Source organism: Sinohyriopsis cumingii, chromosome 12, assembly GCF_028554795.1.
Source record: "Sinohyriopsis cumingii isolate HCF-2022 chromosome 12, ASM2855479v2, whole genome shotgun sequence".
NCBI lineage: Eukaryota > Metazoa > Mollusca > Bivalvia > Unionida > Unionidae > Sinohyriopsis > Sinohyriopsis cumingii.
The window spans coordinates 118,193,698-118,210,464 of record NC_142972.1 but is presented as its reverse complement, the minus strand read 5'-3'; the positions used below and the strand labels follow the sequence as shown (position 1 = coordinate 118,210,464).

Below are 16,767 nucleotides of genomic sequence, written 5' to 3'. Positions count from 1 at the left end.
AAAAGAAATGGATAGGCCCATATTTCAGCCAAAGAAATCTTATACAAGCATTTTAAAAAAATGTTTTCCACTGTTTTCATACATTGCCATGTAATCCAGCAACACAGAAGACAAGACAAGCCTATGTGCAAGTGGGTTGCAGATGTTTGCAAAATGTTTCAAATTCTAGCTTCATGACTCCCATTGAAGTGATGATGATAATTACATCTTGTTGACATCACAAGAAATATTGAATTCAGTCTACAAAAATTTTAGTATTCATTTCTGCACTATTGGAAACAGATTGTTTCTGTGAAACCGATAACAGTTCTCTTTTACCATACACAGCTTTATGCACCAGCAAATTGTAGCATCAGTTTTTCTTATGATTGGAGCATTGAATTTAGTAGAATGAATTAGAATCCTAAAGATTTTGGAGGAATAAAGTTAAGTAAAATAAAAATGTGACAGTCAAGACTTTTTCTCATTTTAGATTGTAGAGTTGTTAGTCAAAAAGGGAGCTAACCCTTTGCAACCAAATCTGAAGGGCAGGACTCCCATGGATGTCGCAGCAACTCCAGAAATTATTGCACTATTGAAAAGTGAGATAATTGCATCCAGCAGTGACAACTCCAGTGCTGATGAAACAAGGTCTCCAATGTCCCCAGCTGACAGTGATGGCTCTGGGGATGATCTAGACAACCAGAGTCATAAATTCATCGATATGGATGGTAAAGGGAAAGGGGTTTCTGATTTGTACTTCTGTATTATTATATTTAGGGTAATACTGGGACCTCCAGATTTTCTGAAAATGTACTTGATTTGTTTGTTGGTTTATTTAGTGTTTTATGTTACAGCTACACATGAAGGTATATTGGCTTTATATGCCCAGAGACACACTGTGATAGTTGATCCATTGGTTGGATTTGAACCTGCATCCATCCGATCACAATTCCAGCATGCAAACTACTGAACTACCTATTTTTTATCTTGTTGAAAATAATAAGTACTAACTTTGTTGGCAGCATTAATTTAATTCTGACAAGTAAAGACAAGTGAAACTTCAAAAGAAGATCAGTTATTTATACTCAAGCTTTACAACAAACTTGAACACAACAATCTAAAACATTGCTGATATCACTCGCTGAAAATGATACCTTGTGTTGCTGTTTTCCTAATGCAATCCAGAATTTTTGATGTAGATATCTCCCTCATTATAATGCCATTCTGCATACTATGCAGTACATCTTCGGACCTTGTGACCATAATTGAATTTGTTTCTCATGTTATTACTATATATTTTACCAGAATATTGTTTATTCTCCCAACCCACCCACCCCACTCGCACACACGAATACATTCTGGCACATGTACATGCATTCATCAATTATTTTTGTTGCATTTCTGCAATAACATGGTTTGGTATTTTTGACTCAATTTGTTTATTCCACATATACCAAGTATTTTGGTTTTGCAAACAAATTACATTTTTGTAGGTACTTTATTTAGTGGTGTTATAGCACTTGCCATCTCACTGAATAGATACAAGTCCAGTATTTTGTTCATTATTGGGTTTATTGTGCATTGAGGTTGATAAGTGGAGATTGATACATCTCTCCTGCTTTGTTACACACACCCTACAAATACAATCAAAATATATTTACTACAACAAATAAATAATATCGTCATCAGTGCATTATTGTTCTGCATGTTTACATTGATTCTGTTTACAGTACATTCAATACAAATAATTTAGAACACCATATATTTATTAATTATCCATCTAGAGAGATAGTGGATCAGCAAAAAGTAGAGAACAGACAGGTGTATGGAGAACAATAGGCTCATAAAAGAATATGCAGGTTGATAACCTATTAAAATGTACTAAAACACATCAACATGCAATCCAGAGAAATATGCATAGTACATATAAAATAAACTGTTACATTAACCATATTATAAATCTATTTACCTTATATGGGACAAAGGCCAATTCACATTTCCTTGCAAGAATCATCAGGCACTTTAATGCAATGCCATGACCAATACCCTTCAGAAGCTCCAGTGGACTGACCACCACTAATGTGCTGTTCATACTATGTTGTTTATACAGACAAGTAGCAAACTAACCAATCAGAAAGTTGTTTACCACTTGTCATACAATAGAACAACCCAGCATGAACAGCAGTCAGGGTACTGCATTCCTCAGTGAACAAAACTCAACAGGTAATCCTGGTTCAAGGTTACCTAAGTGGCTAAATATATGTAAAATGAGAATAACACAATAATTGCAACTGATGACTTTATTTTACTCATTAATAAACATTAACTACATATAATAAAAAATACCTACTTCTGCCTAATTAAAAGATGAATACATAAAATTATAAAATATGATCCTGCTACAGTGGTTTTAAGGAAGAAGTTCTACTGTTTCCACAGAAGGATTGCTGTTTCTTCAGTCGTTAAGTAATTGCTTTTTAATGGCCATTGCATCTACATAAATTGGTACCTCGTAAATAATATTGAATTCACAATACATAAATGCTTTTTTTTACCCATATATAAAAATGACCACTCATTAAGACCAATTTAAAATATCATTATGCACATATTTTACTATGAATGTGTAAAACATTTTTTATTCTTACAGATATGAGTAATTCCCCAGGAGGCTCAACAAGATCAGAGAAGGAAAAAGAGAAAGCACCTAACAGCAAAAAATTACTGAATCTTTCTTTGGAGAACCGCCAGCAACTTACTTCACCTAGACTGTGTTTAAAATTCCAGCGTGACCTAGGCGGTCAAGGAACACAAAAAGCAAAAGATTCATCAGAGCCACAATATACTAAATACAGTGTGGTTTCCATGGATGTTGGAGAGGACAAGATTCTGTCACCAGCGGATAGTCCAGTTTCTAGCATAGATAGTGATTTATATGATCCTCTTCTGGACACCAGCTATTCTAGTAACAAGTTTAAAATTTCTATTGGAGAGGATTCTAGTGTGACAGTGAAAACAAATTCAAGTGGATTGACAGAGAAGGAATATAATTCAGTTAGTTTGTTTGTGAACAAAGAGGCAGGAAATTTCTTGAACTCTTCAGGTAAGAATAGTGATAGTGTATTTGATAAGTTGTCTTTGAAAAAGACGTTGGAAACGCAATCTTGGTCCCCACACCATGGTGATTCAGAGGAATTAGATATGTCAAAAGAATATGTAAAACACCGATATGGAAGCTTACTGGGTGAATCCGTTTCCCACATTCCACAGTTAGAGGTTAATCATCACACTTCTAGATTAAAAGAGGCAGCATCTGTGTCTGTGGAGTCCAGTAGCCAACACTGCTTACAAATACCGTTGACTTCTTCAGGATCAAATTCTACTGGAGTCTTATATAAATCAGGTGTCAGTGTGTCAAACATTACCTCCTCATCAGTGACTTCACATAAAAATAGTTCTAGTGTTTCAACTTGTGAGGTCTTATCCTCCTCAGCCTCCTCCTGTATGACCTCTCTTCCATTTTCCTCCTCTGTAAGCACAATAACCACATCCTCTTTTGCACTTTCTTCTTCAACAGCCCCCTCAATCTCAGTTGGAAGCTTGAGGTGGGAACTCAGATCTGCAGCAGCATCACCAAAGAGTGAGGAATGTAGTGTGTATTCAGGGAAAGTGGACAATGTCAGGACTGCTTCCTCCTCCCCAGGGAGGTCCACCCATTGTGATAAGTTTGAGGCAAGTACTTCTGGCAAAAGCAGCCGACCTTCCTCTCCTAAAGTACCACCTCTCAAAATAATAATTCCTACAAATTCAGACTCAGTTGGAACTAAAGTATTAGCAAAACAGTCCTTACCGTATGTGTTGAAAACCACAAGGGAACAAGAAGGATTATCTAAGGTAGAATTTACAACAGATTCAGAATTGCATTTTCTTCGGATTCCTCACACCTATAGTCCTTACACTGTTCCAATGGCAATTGATAGACCTTCCCACAATGAACAGGAACAGGAAAAGGAGGATGAGGAGCTGGGGACTGTTAACATTACAACAACAACATCACGGGTAGATTCTGGGGACCATATGTTTTTGATTGATGGGGAACGGACAGAGAAGGATGCAAGTAGTGTTAAATCAAAAGATAGTGATAAAGATAAGGAAAAACAGGAATCTAAAAAGGAGGAGCCCACTCAGAGAGTATTAAGGAGTTCTGTTCGATCTCACCTTCATCAACAGCACCAGCAGCAACAACAGAAACAACCTCCATTACAAAAACAGGACAACAAAGAGAAAACTGGAATTGGTATGTCTTTATTTACGTTGCTGTTTCACCTCTTGAGTTTATATATGCTTTTATGTCCCCGCTGCTTGATTTAATCCTTTATGTCCTGAGAAGGTTGTTATCAAGATGGCAAAAACTATCCAATTAATGTAGACAGATGATATTTGACTTGAATATTTGTATCTGTATATAGATGATCTATTTAGCTTTGCAGGCCATTACAGTAATGTTTGAAATTTTAAAAAAATTGTTTTGGAACTTTTTGGATTTTGACATTTTTATTTCTTCAAAAATATTGTTTGCACATTTAATCAAAAACCACTTTAGGTAGTTTGGTTGGCATATTTGTATTCATATGCAGATGAATGACTAGATTTTCATGCTGTCAAAATGAATTTGATATACCTGTTAGGGTGGTGTAGGTGTGATGCAAAATAGAAATGTCACTTAGCAGTTGTATCTGACAAACTTCAGAACATAACATCTATAAACAACTTGTAAAGAATTTCATTCTTTAATTTCTTTATTGTACATTCAAACATCAGATTTTTGGTGGTAGCAGACATGGTATCCAGTCGTCACCAAACATGATTGTAATAGTGTAAATTGCTATTAATAAAGTTGATTGCTATATTTAGTCTAAGATTTTTTTCACAGAGAGCAGTGATGCATGAGAACTCGCACAAAATAATTTGAAATCGCATATTTGAAAATATTCTTAAGTACAGTATACAGTTTTATTTAACCATTCACCCTTAAAGTGTTTGTCATGGCATAAGTCCTGCCATTACAGGTACTGTAGCACTTGTCGTGACATTGGTTATCAGGTAGGCAGCTGTTTACACATCAGTGTTCTTCAGCTTGACATGAATGTTTTTTTAAACTAAATTTGATTGGCACATTGTGCCCTGGAACAAGCAGTATGTCATAATTTGAACCTTGCGTCAAGGAAGTTTTACAAATGCGTGTTCAAGATATAGGCTACCTAGAAAGTCCACAGTGTCTGATTCCCACCATGGTTCATGTTCAGATGACGATTTAAATTTTGATTGCAGTGGAGCTTAAACAGAGTGGAGGAGGAAGAAAGAGAGATGAATGTTGAAGTGTTAGATAAATATTGAATCATAGCCATTTCCTTCAGCCCCTCCATTTTTTTTTTCAACTTCAACCTATTTTGGTGACAAGAGGGAGCTCCTTCCGGAGTATCTCTGCTTAAATTATAGAACAGATTTGGAATGTCTGTTTTTCTGATGCGCTGTTTAATTAGTGACTGAATGTGCCAACAGGATACATTGTATTGGTGCAGAATCGATGAGGATGCAGATTTTAAACTGCTCAAGTTTGTCACCTTGTGTAAATTTCGTTCAGTACTTTTCATGATTAGAATCACAACTATGAAAGCTTCAATAACTTGGGTAAAGGCTATGATATTGATGTAGCAGTAATTAGTTTTTTTAAAAATTATCAAATTCAGATGAGTTAGTGAAGTAGACGCAGACAAAGAACTTGTAAATTTCGAGTATGAGAAATGGCAGCTACAGTTGGTCACGTGACTTCACTGACTTGACGGTGAACAAGTTCTCTCAAGATTGTAAAGCACATAAAAAATTCTTCCGTGAAAAATAATTACACAGCTATAACGATTGGACTTTATTCTTAAATTTTTCCATACATAATACAGTAGATGTGTACCAAAAATGTAAAATGGTTAAAATTGCTGTTAAACGTAACATACACTACACTGCTAACAGTTAACAGGCAGGCCTAAGTGTATGGAGTCGAATAGGTAACAGGTGTTCTATTTATAGCGCACTGCATTTGGTAACTTAGCTACATGTGTATCGGAGGGCTAAAAAGCCATACACTATATGAGGTAAAGGGATAGCAGGATTGAGAGAAATAGTAGATATTGTGAATTATTCTGGAAAAATTATTTTTATTTGGTAGACAATGAATTCCATTTTGTTCGTATTTTTCCAGTTTATGACCATTTAACACATTAACCCCTGGAGGATTTTGTCATTTTCATCTGAAATTCAAGTAAGGTTACCAGCTGGCAGCTGAATAAACTTGATTTTGAAATATCACAATTTTGATTTTCAGAACGTTTCCCTAAACTTGTTCCTATCCTTAATGTGTTACTTTATCAGAAACTTAATTTTACCTTTTTCCTTACTTTAAGTCATCATACAATACTCGGAGATTGCTTTCAAGCGCATTTAACACATTAACCCCTGGAGGTTTTTGTTGTTTTCGCCTGAAATTTGAGTAGGAAACACATTTTGAAAGTTATTTCTGAATACATTTTAATGCATTAACTTCCAAGTGATCTTCAAATAACATAATGCCTAGTTGTGTTAGAAACATCGTTTTTCATTGGCTGTTTGGCTGACACATGAGCAGAAGGGTAAAAGTTGGAGCTTTTTTTGTTTTTGCTTAATGTGCCCATTATTGTCGTATCGAGACCACTCTTTATTCCAAATGCCCATCTTATCCTGCTTTTTGCAAAGGTTCATCTGTCTGTTTGCAGTTCGTACCGGTCTGCCTTAGATCTGAGACCAAAAAGTCTAAAATCCAGACACAAAATCAGATTCTGACCACGGGCAAAATTTTGGTGGAAAAAAAATTGGGTCCAGAAAATGAGGTTTTTCCCTCTGTATTTTGTAGTGCAACTAAAATTCCAGATTATTTGGTATCATTGTAGAGCTACATCTGTCTACCTTTCTATAATACCACCCACTTTAGTATGTCATACATGACCTTGACGTTACAAAGCTTGGCAGTAGGCTACTACCTCCTGCCATGTAAACTCGTCACTAAGGGTTAATGTGTTAATGACAACATGGTTGGGTCTACGCTGGTCTTGTAATAATTCAGCAAAATTAGCTCTCAAGTCAGAAATGGGTGAAGTTGGTTAATATAGGGAAAAACGAGCATACAGAGTTTAAATCAGTTACTTCAAATTGCTGTTTTGCGTATTATATTATTGATGAAATACATTAAAGGTTAATAAAAATAGTATAACTAATATTTTGCTTCTTCACACATGTTTTATAATAGCAGCCTCAAATATATTTTACAGTAAAATAAATTGCAACAGTTTCCATACCAGAATTCCTCTTTTTGCATGTCTGTATGATTTATATTGGATAAACTTATTAATTTTAGTAGTATTGGACCTGGATATGCCCAGGTAGGACAATAAAAATTGATTTTTTTTTTTCATATTTTCAAGGATCATGTGAATTTTCAGCAGGAATTCCATAAAACAATGTATGTTCCTGTTTGAAAGGAAAATTGACATAAAGACGATGCTTTGCATTGCTTTGATCATTATTGTTTTGTATTAAAACAAAAGGGGGTAGAAAAAATGTCATAAAACCAATGCAAGGTGAAGTTAATTGTGGAGGTAATTAGGCCTAAAAATCATAGATCCCTAGTTTGCTGATTTGTATTGGCTTAGTACTTATGCTGGAAAGATTCCAGTAGAAAAACAATAACAAAACAGACCTTTTACTTGATATCAAACAAGCAATGTCATACGATCATAGAGTACTTGTATTCCAGTATCACCTGTAACGAGCAAAATTATTACAAGGCAGCCTAAATTTCTTTTATGCTAGATGTATAACAGATAAATTTGTTGTTATACTTGTTACAAAAGACCTGTTTTTCATGCCAAGCATTCTACTAACACTGCTATTTGAGAAGGCAACTTCTCTGCAAAACAAGAACAAATGAATATAACAATAAGTAATTTTGGTTTATGCTATACACAGACCCGTATAATAGGAAAATTTTAACTAGCTGTAAAGGGACATATGAACATAATTGCAACAAAACAAACAGTGATGAGGAATAGAAAGCTAAAAAATATAAGAATTAAATATTTGTAAATATATTATGTGGTAAAAGTTTTCAATTCTTGAAATGGGGGGAGGGTCCCACATTATTTTTTTTTAAGTCATCCCTTCAGTTTGATGGCTCAGTCCACTTCCAGTAATCGAAATAATGCCCTTTATATCTTTGGACATGGTGCATTTTTACACATACCTTGTGGGAGGTCATCACTTGATTATTTGTCTTTTTTCAGTTCTATCTATCATATTCTGTTTTGTATTGGTTATTTTCTCCCCAGTCCATGCTTTAGTTTGGTGTGTCTCTGCCTCGTTTCGTTAATTTTGACAGCTTTGAATACATGGGATGAAACAATTCATTGATATATTGATGCATCGGTACTTTTGCCATACAGGTACACATATCAATACAAGAGATGGAGAATCAATACAAAACAATATTTATCATATAGAGGATACTTTATATTCAGCAGTCATGAATAACTATTTGTTGTTTACCCTTTTTATTCTTTAAATTAAAAATTCATTTGAGACAAATGTCACGGGCACAGCCACTCATTTTTATCAATAATAATATTTTAAAAAACTATTGACCAACCCCCCTCATCTTCTACAAATAACACAAGGTGACATGGTTCATAATGTCCCTGTTCTCACGGATTCCATGCTAATTATCTTATCCCACATGCATGTTCAGCATAAAGGAGACATTCCAAATGTGTTCCCCTATGTATAATGAAGTACTTTGCTAAGTGATTCCATGCTATTATCTTATCCCACATGCATGTTCAACATAAAGGAGACATTCCAAATGTGTTCCCTTATGTATAATGAAGTACTTTGCTAAGTGATTCCATGCTAATTATTTTATCCCACATGCATGTTCAGCATAAAGGAGACATTCCAGATGTGTTCCCCTGTGTATAATGAAGTACTTTGCTAAGTGATTCCATGCTAATTTTCTTATCCCACATGCATGTTCAGCATAAAGGAGACATTCCAGATGTGTTCCCTATGTATAATGAAGTACTTTGCTAAGTGATTCCATGCTAATTATCTTATCCCACATGCATGTTCAGCATAAAGGAGACATTCCAAATGTGTTCCCGTATGTATAATGAAGTACTTTGCTAAGTGATTCCATGCTAATTATCTTATCCCACATGCATGTTCAGCATAAAGGAGACATTCCAAATGTGTTCCCCTATGTATAATGAAGTACTTTGCTAAGTGATTCCATGCTAATTATCTTATCCCACATGCATGTTCAGCATAAAGGAGACATTCCAAATGTGTTCCCCTATGTATAATGAAGTACTTTGCTAAGTGCTTTAAGTACTGGACAAAATCGGCTCAGTTAGATGCACAGATCAATTTTGTGCGGAAAAATTGCAAACTTTTTACCTGGGGGTGGGGGTGCTAAGGTCAGCAATGATAAACAAGGACAGTCTGATAGAAATGACCTAAAAGGTTTAATTAAAACTCTTTGATTGACAATTAACTGGTAATCTGTTCGAAAGTATTGTTGTTGTCTTGCCATGGATGAGAATTGTATATAAATAGAAACTAAACCTGTCTGTCTGTAATCTACATACTGCAAATACAACCAGCATATCAACACACATAAAAGGGCACCACCTACCACAGACCTTCTAAAGATGGAAAGACCATCAAGTAATACTACTACTACTACTACTACTACTACTAATAACAATAATGTCTATATTTCATGAGGGTAACTCTGTTAAATACCATTAATTTTCTTTGAGACCCTCTACTATATATATATATATATATATATATATATATATATATATATATATATATATATATATACACTTGCAAGTTTTTTCTATCTTTCTCCCTCTCTCTCATGAAAATAGCTATTTACAAGGAAACAGTGTCATACATTATGAAAAGTAGCAGGATTTAAATGCATATATACATTTTTGTTTCATCTGTCCAATAACTGTTTTGAAATGAGTTCAGCAAGATCTTTATATATACATATCAGTTAGTGATCACTCTGCTTTATAGATATACCTTCAGGCTATTTGGCATGTAGTAAACTTACATCATATTATGCTCCGTCATAAAATATTAGGTACAAAAGTAGAGAGATGTTCATACACTGAGTTTATGTATACATATCAGTTAGTGATCACTCTGCTTTATAGATATACCTTCAGGCTATTTGGCAAAAATTTGGCATGTAGTAAGTAAACTTACATCAGTATTATGTTCTGTCATAAAATATTAGGTACAAAAGTAGAGAGATGTTCATACACTAAGTTTTTATATATATATATATATATATATATATATATATATATATATATATATATATATATATATACACATACATATATATATATATATATATATATACACATACATATATATATATATATATATATATATATATATTTATATTTATAAGGCATTTTATACAAATGTTTATAAATATGCTAATATAAAAAATACAAAACAAGCAGGTGACAGATTTGAAGAGTAACACTTTGATATATCTAAGGACTCAAACATGAACTGGTATTTTGAAATCCTCATTCATGTACATTTTTGTAAAGGATTGAACTGAATCAACAGGTCAAATGTAAGCATGTAAGCTGGAACTGAGTTTCTTATTTTAGCCCCTGAATACTTCCACCCTCCTTTGAATTATCTAATGCAAGGTTTTCAGTTCAGTTAGTTTTGCCCGTCACCCCTGCCAGTGCAAGGTATTGGTAATTCTATATTGTTGTTAAAATTTGATCTTAGTATATAGGGAGAAAACATTTTATATCATAATTGCTGGGACATTACATTTGAAGCTGCAGTCTAAAATGCAGAAAAGCTTTCAGAAAATCTTATCTATTTATAACCATTTTAATTCTGCTACCAAGTCTGATAATGATGCATCAGTGGAGAAGAGACATCAAGATTCAACCAAGTTGCTCATTTGTGAAGCTCATGTTTTCCCGTATTGTTGAACAATAGTCAGTCATTGGAAGTATATAAGCATTATTGTAAAGAATTTTGGAGTTCTTTGTCAGGTACACTTTTGTTCTACTAAGCAATAAAATTTTAGACGTGAAAGACCTAACATCTTTGCTAGCCAAGGTTCCGATATGATAACCCTATCTACACCTTGGCATATTGAGCAGATATTTCTGTGAATTTCATTGGATGTGGCAGCAAGCCACTGTATCCAATCAAAATTAAGTTGTTCAAATTTGAACACTGTTCCTTCATGACCAAGACAAGTGGAGCACACAACTTGAATGGACTGATCGATAAGCAGTTTCCACTAGCGGTCCATGTTTGTACAAATACCTTTGGCTCAAATACACCAGAAATGGCTTCTGATGTTAACCCTTTAGCTACGACTGTCACATCTAAGCGTCACCTGGAAATAGCTCCTAAACCCCATTGACGCATATATGCAGTGTTGATAAACCTCGTTTACTAACCCATTGTCACTTACGTGCGTATCGTTCAGCAGTACTCGAAACTCCAGTGTCGCATCTATGCAGACACATCAGCTATGTTAACTAAACTATGATTGGTTGAAAGTACAGAAGTTTACGTATTTTTGATTATCATAACCAATGTGAGGACTATTTACTCAACATTTTGGCACAAGTTTGAAAGTTGAGAGGCTAAATTTAAATACATTGGAAGGGCTTTCCTGCGATTTACGGAACACGTGTAATTGAGATAAACAAACATGGATTCCGATTCAGATATGAGTAACTTTGAAGGGTTCAGTGCAAGTGACATCGAAGAGTTTAATGGATGATTCTTAGAAAATAGATCATTATTGATGTTAGTCCTATTTCAACACCAGATGTAAGTGATTTTTAATCAGATGACAAGGAGGACATAGTCCCACTTGCACAATGGAGTGATAACCTCGCCATGTTCGACATCAATGATTTTAATTCTCATGTTGGTTCAGCAATCAAGCTTGGACCACAAAGCAATGAGATTTTTTTCTCAAGGTTCTTTCCTGACTGTCTGGTGAAAAAGCTTGTGAAAGAAACAAACAATTATGCCAGTAAAATGGGGGACTAAAAGCAAGACCTGAAATGGTATGAAACCAGCATAATGGAGATGTGGGAATATCTTGGAATATACATCGTCATTTATTTGTGGATAATGACTGTTTTGAGAAGCACCACTCTCAACTTTGTAATTAGAGTGGATTTCATTTATGTTTTTTTATGTACATTTGTAAACATTGGATTTATTTTGTGGGATTCAAAACAGTTTACATGACTGGGATTTCTTGTATGATGGGATGTAGGAGTATATAAAGTGGAAATATATGAATAACAGACACTATGCAAAGTAAGCTGTTTTTTTATTTCACTGAAATCCAGCAAAAACTAATGAAATAATGAATATAAATGTAACCATGTTTTTATTGTCAGTTTCTGTAGTCAGCCTTGATGATGCTCTTGTATTCAGCCTAGGAACCAGCCTCATTAGTCTCAGTAACTGATACGATATCACTCAGCAGGAGTGAAACTGCACAACAGTGGTTGTAAATAAAGAATTAAACTTTCAAACTTTCTTTTTAAGTCAATTGCCTCCATTTTCAGCTGATATACAATGCCGCACTGTTACACATGCTGTTGGTTAGTTGGCATTACATACTAAGGGAGGCAACTCATGAAATCCAATAGATGTCGCTAGGGCAAAGCACTAAAATATCTGTTCAATCGGAAAAGGTGTAGATAGGGTTATCATATTGGAACCTTGGCTAGCAAAGATTGGTTCCTACAGACATTCTCTACTTGTTTTTCCCACTAAGACTTCTGTCAAGTATACTCCTAACAGCTTCTCATTATTTACATTTTCAACTGCCTTATTATTAATGTACAGTGATGTTTCTTTCTTTCGTTTGTTTTTTAAGTTGCACAAATATTTTTTTAATGTTCCCGGAAGCACAATGTTTGTCTTAGATTCACTTATTGCAATCTTATTTTGTTTTGACTACTCCTAATTTGATGTAAAGCAGTGTTTCCCTTTACCCTTATTTGTGTTTCAGAGGCCCCTGCATTTTTAATTCGACCCCTAGTTTTGATACCAAATTTTTTTTTTTTTTACACAGTCTGACCCCCAATTTTAACACCAAGGAGATTTTTTACTATGTCTTGCACCCCTAGGGGATACACTGGTAAAGTCTGAACTTAGTTTGCATTCCAGGGTAAAATCCTGATTAGCAACATTCTTCATGAAATTTGTTATCTTAAAATATGCGAATTCAGGCAGGCAAAATCATGGACTTGTGTACCCAAGAAATTGAGGCAGAAAATAAATGATATCACAGTATCACATCAGATGTTTTATTTATTTGAAGTAATCACAGGTCATAAGTCCTGAGAAAAACAAAGGGATACCACAGACAATATATTTGAATTGAAGTGGTATTCCAAAATGCTTAGCATATACATGTAACTAGTTTATAGTTTGCAAATACATTTTTCCCTTGTGACTTGTCTTGATATTGTGAAGAATCATTTGCATATAGACATTGGTCCTTGATGAAGAAACTGTTGCTTCATCTGCAGTCATGTCAGTATTTATATATTGAGTACAGAGTGGGAGATTATTCATAATGCGAAACCCAATAACTGTGTCGTTATGGTCAGCCAACTTTCCCTGTTTCTCATTGCTGACCCAAGCACTCCCCACCCATGGAGAAAAAAATCTAATTAAATATATATATGATATTTTAAAGACAAAATGACCCGCCTACCTTAATTTTAAAACTATTTCAATAGGAAATACACATATTTTTTTCTGGGACTAAACGAAAGAAAGAAGAGGAGACCTGTGTCTGAGCCATATGGAACACTCTGCCTTATATACTAAGGGATAGAGTGGAAATTTTCCATAGAGATATATTTTTTTAGTAGGGTCATGAAATCTTTAACAGTGCAGCTTACTTGCGAGAATGTCATGAGAAACTAGATCAAGGCTTTCTTAAAATTTATAAATAGTATGCCAGTTAGATTGCCATTATTCATTTCTTTCACCCTTTGATCAGTTATGTTGATATGTATATCAATAACGTATTGTATTGTCAACTGTGTATTGTGAATCTTATCAATATGCAGCACATTTATTGTTCTGGACCATTGTTTTATTTCTTATATACCTTTTTACCATTAGCAATGCCTCAAGATGTAAAAATGGGCCTAGAGGTAGTATCACGCCCCACCTGTTTAATGTGCATGGTATGGGTATGCCCCATTTGTTGCTTGTGGTCAGCAGTGTTTAGGAAAAGGCACCAGGCTTATAGTGCCAGAAGAAGGGTTTTGTTGCTTCGCTTTCATCTCAAGAGAGCAACATTCCCAGAATGAGTCTGTGGCACTTCATTATGTTGGGAAGTTGCTAGCTTCTGTAAAAGAGATGCCCAGGATAAGGATGTTGCCAACTTCCAATAGGGGACTAACCATGACTCTTGGTAGGCAAGTGTCATATCCCAAGTTACCAGTCCCAAGTAGTGGACCCTGTTTTCCTGACATAAGGGAAACATGGTCCTGGCAAGTAGACCTGGATTTAATTCAAAGAAATCTCATTGGTCAGATACTCCCCAACAAGATCTACAATCATCCATCAGAGGGCTGTCAACCTTCACTAGGCACCAGGATTCATCCCAGGTGACATTCACTTTGTTCATATTCATCACTTGGCAACAAGTACCAGGTTGCTGGGCACTTACAACCAGGTATGGTATATGGTACTGCTCTTCCATTTTCAGCCATGGGTCACAGATCATGGATCACTGAGCTCCTGCATCTGAACACTAAGTGATAAACACCAAACAGTGTACACTAGGTGATGAATACCAGATTTGAGACTGGGTACTGGATTTTGACCATTGGTGATGAAAGAATGAATCAGTTTCTGCCTGTTTCCACTCAGTCCCAATATGAAATGGACTTTGAGTTTTGAGGACCAGTCTAGGGGAAAGGATTGGGTTGATACCCCCCCTCGGTATTCCCATTTAACCTATAGCAAGCTTGTTCACTCCCACTAGCCAGTTGTGAGTCATCCATATCTCTCTTTCTGGCCATGACACCATAGATGACTTGGCTATGGATCTATGGACCAGGCAGGCCCAAGAACTTGCCCCCTTCTTCAACCATGCTATTGAGGTAAGAAGAGGTGGACTGCCACTCCCAATCTCCAGTACTGAGAGGGAATCTCTGTGACCAATACCTTTTTCCAAGCAGCTTGGATCGAAGCTCTTGCTTTTTGTGGACACACATGAATTCCCAGAAGAACCATTGAGACAGAGGATGGAGGAGGAAGAGATATGAATTGAGACTTTTGGTAGGGCAGTAAATGAGGTTTAGCAAAGACTTTCCCCAGATCTGTGTCCCAGACCTTTAGGATCCTCTCCAGGTCACAGTCCAAGTTGGTTCAGTAGAAGGGGTGGTCTGTCTCTTCTATGCTTTGGCCTCTGGTTTCAGCCAGTAGCTACACAATGTGTATTTACCTGCTTGACCCCTTAAGCTCACCACACACACACACCTTGGACGCTGGTGCCTTTAAGGCAGGAATTTCAAAAGGCTTTGAAACTAAAGGTGCAGATGTTAGTTAACATGGACTCATATGCTGATCTTTTTTACAGCTGCCTCTTTAAATATGTTGAAGGAGGAATTATTGCCTCAGGCTGCATTGCAGAGATTTTGAGATGTTATTGCCAAGATATAAAGAAAATGCAATCTCAATATCAGTGGGAATCTTGCAGAGCTCCTTCACCTCTGTGTGAATGCTGCCTTGGAACACGGCAAAAGACAAAAGGCTTGCCCCTCTTGATGTGGAGGCATTATTTAGAGGGCTGATCTATACATTGGTCTCACAAGATTTGGGATGAACATCGTCAGTTCCAGGCCATGGTATTAATCTAAGTTGAACTGGTGAAGAAATTTTCCCATCCAAAAAGGTCCATGGCTTCCCCACATAAACAGTTTAAATAGGGAAACCATTAGAGCTGGAATCAGTCTCATTGTAGGTGCCTGCCTGCCTGGAGAGTTAGCTGGAAGGGCCAGGTGAGGTAATTTATGGAACCCTTCCTCTTACCTAAGGAAGGAGATAATCATCCCTAGGAAATTACACCCTTCCCTGGCATCTCTCTCACCCCATCATCTTCCCAACATTCGAGTTGGTACCAAATTAAGCCTTTTTATTTGTAAGGCTTGCTCAGACCTCGGAGACAATGCATGGGTCCTTTCCACACAAGGGATGGTTCCAGGACCAGAAAACCACCTCAGGCATGCCATCCGGCCAAATGACTGGGCAGTCTCCATAAATTTCGAGGATGCTTATCTTAGCACCTCTTTCTTCTCAAGCCACATGAATTTCCTATGCTTTTGTCAGGGAAAGCAGGATATCTTCCAATTTTGCACTCATCCTTTGATCATAGCTTCCATTCCCTTGTTACCCAATGCATTACTCAGGCTAGATGACAATCGACTTTGTTTTGCTAACAATTACATATTCATTGGTACTTAAATTCATGAAGTGGACAAGAGGTCCTTCTAACTTGTGATTTGCACTGACCATGAAATCCATGAAAATTTGTACCCAATAAAAAATAGTAAAATTACATTGTCCAGCTATTTCAGAATCTTG

General features: G+C 35.9%; 1 protein-coding gene and 1 long non-coding RNA gene across 2 annotated transcripts in view; one reads left to right on the top strand and one right to left on the bottom strand.

Moving 5' to 3' along the window:
- Positions 1-16,767, top strand: part of LOC149787328 (uncharacterized) — a 147,997-nt gene that overhangs the window by 104,760 nt on the left and 26,470 nt on the right. The window contains exons 8-9 of the mRNA XM_089977870.1: positions 473-710; positions 2,633-4,279. Of these exons, the coding sequence (XP_089833996.1) occupies positions 473-710; positions 2,633-4,279 (1,885 nt within the window). The remainder of the gene's footprint in view (positions 1-472; positions 711-2,632; positions 4,280-16,767) is intronic.
- On the bottom strand, positions 1,432-2,089 carry LOC149787329 (uncharacterized). Its single transcript, XR_016425153.1, has 2 exons — positions 1,952-2,089; positions 1,432-1,616 (listed from the first exon to the last, which is right to left on the bottom strand). It is a non-coding gene; the product is annotated as an uncharacterized LOC149787329 (long non-coding RNA).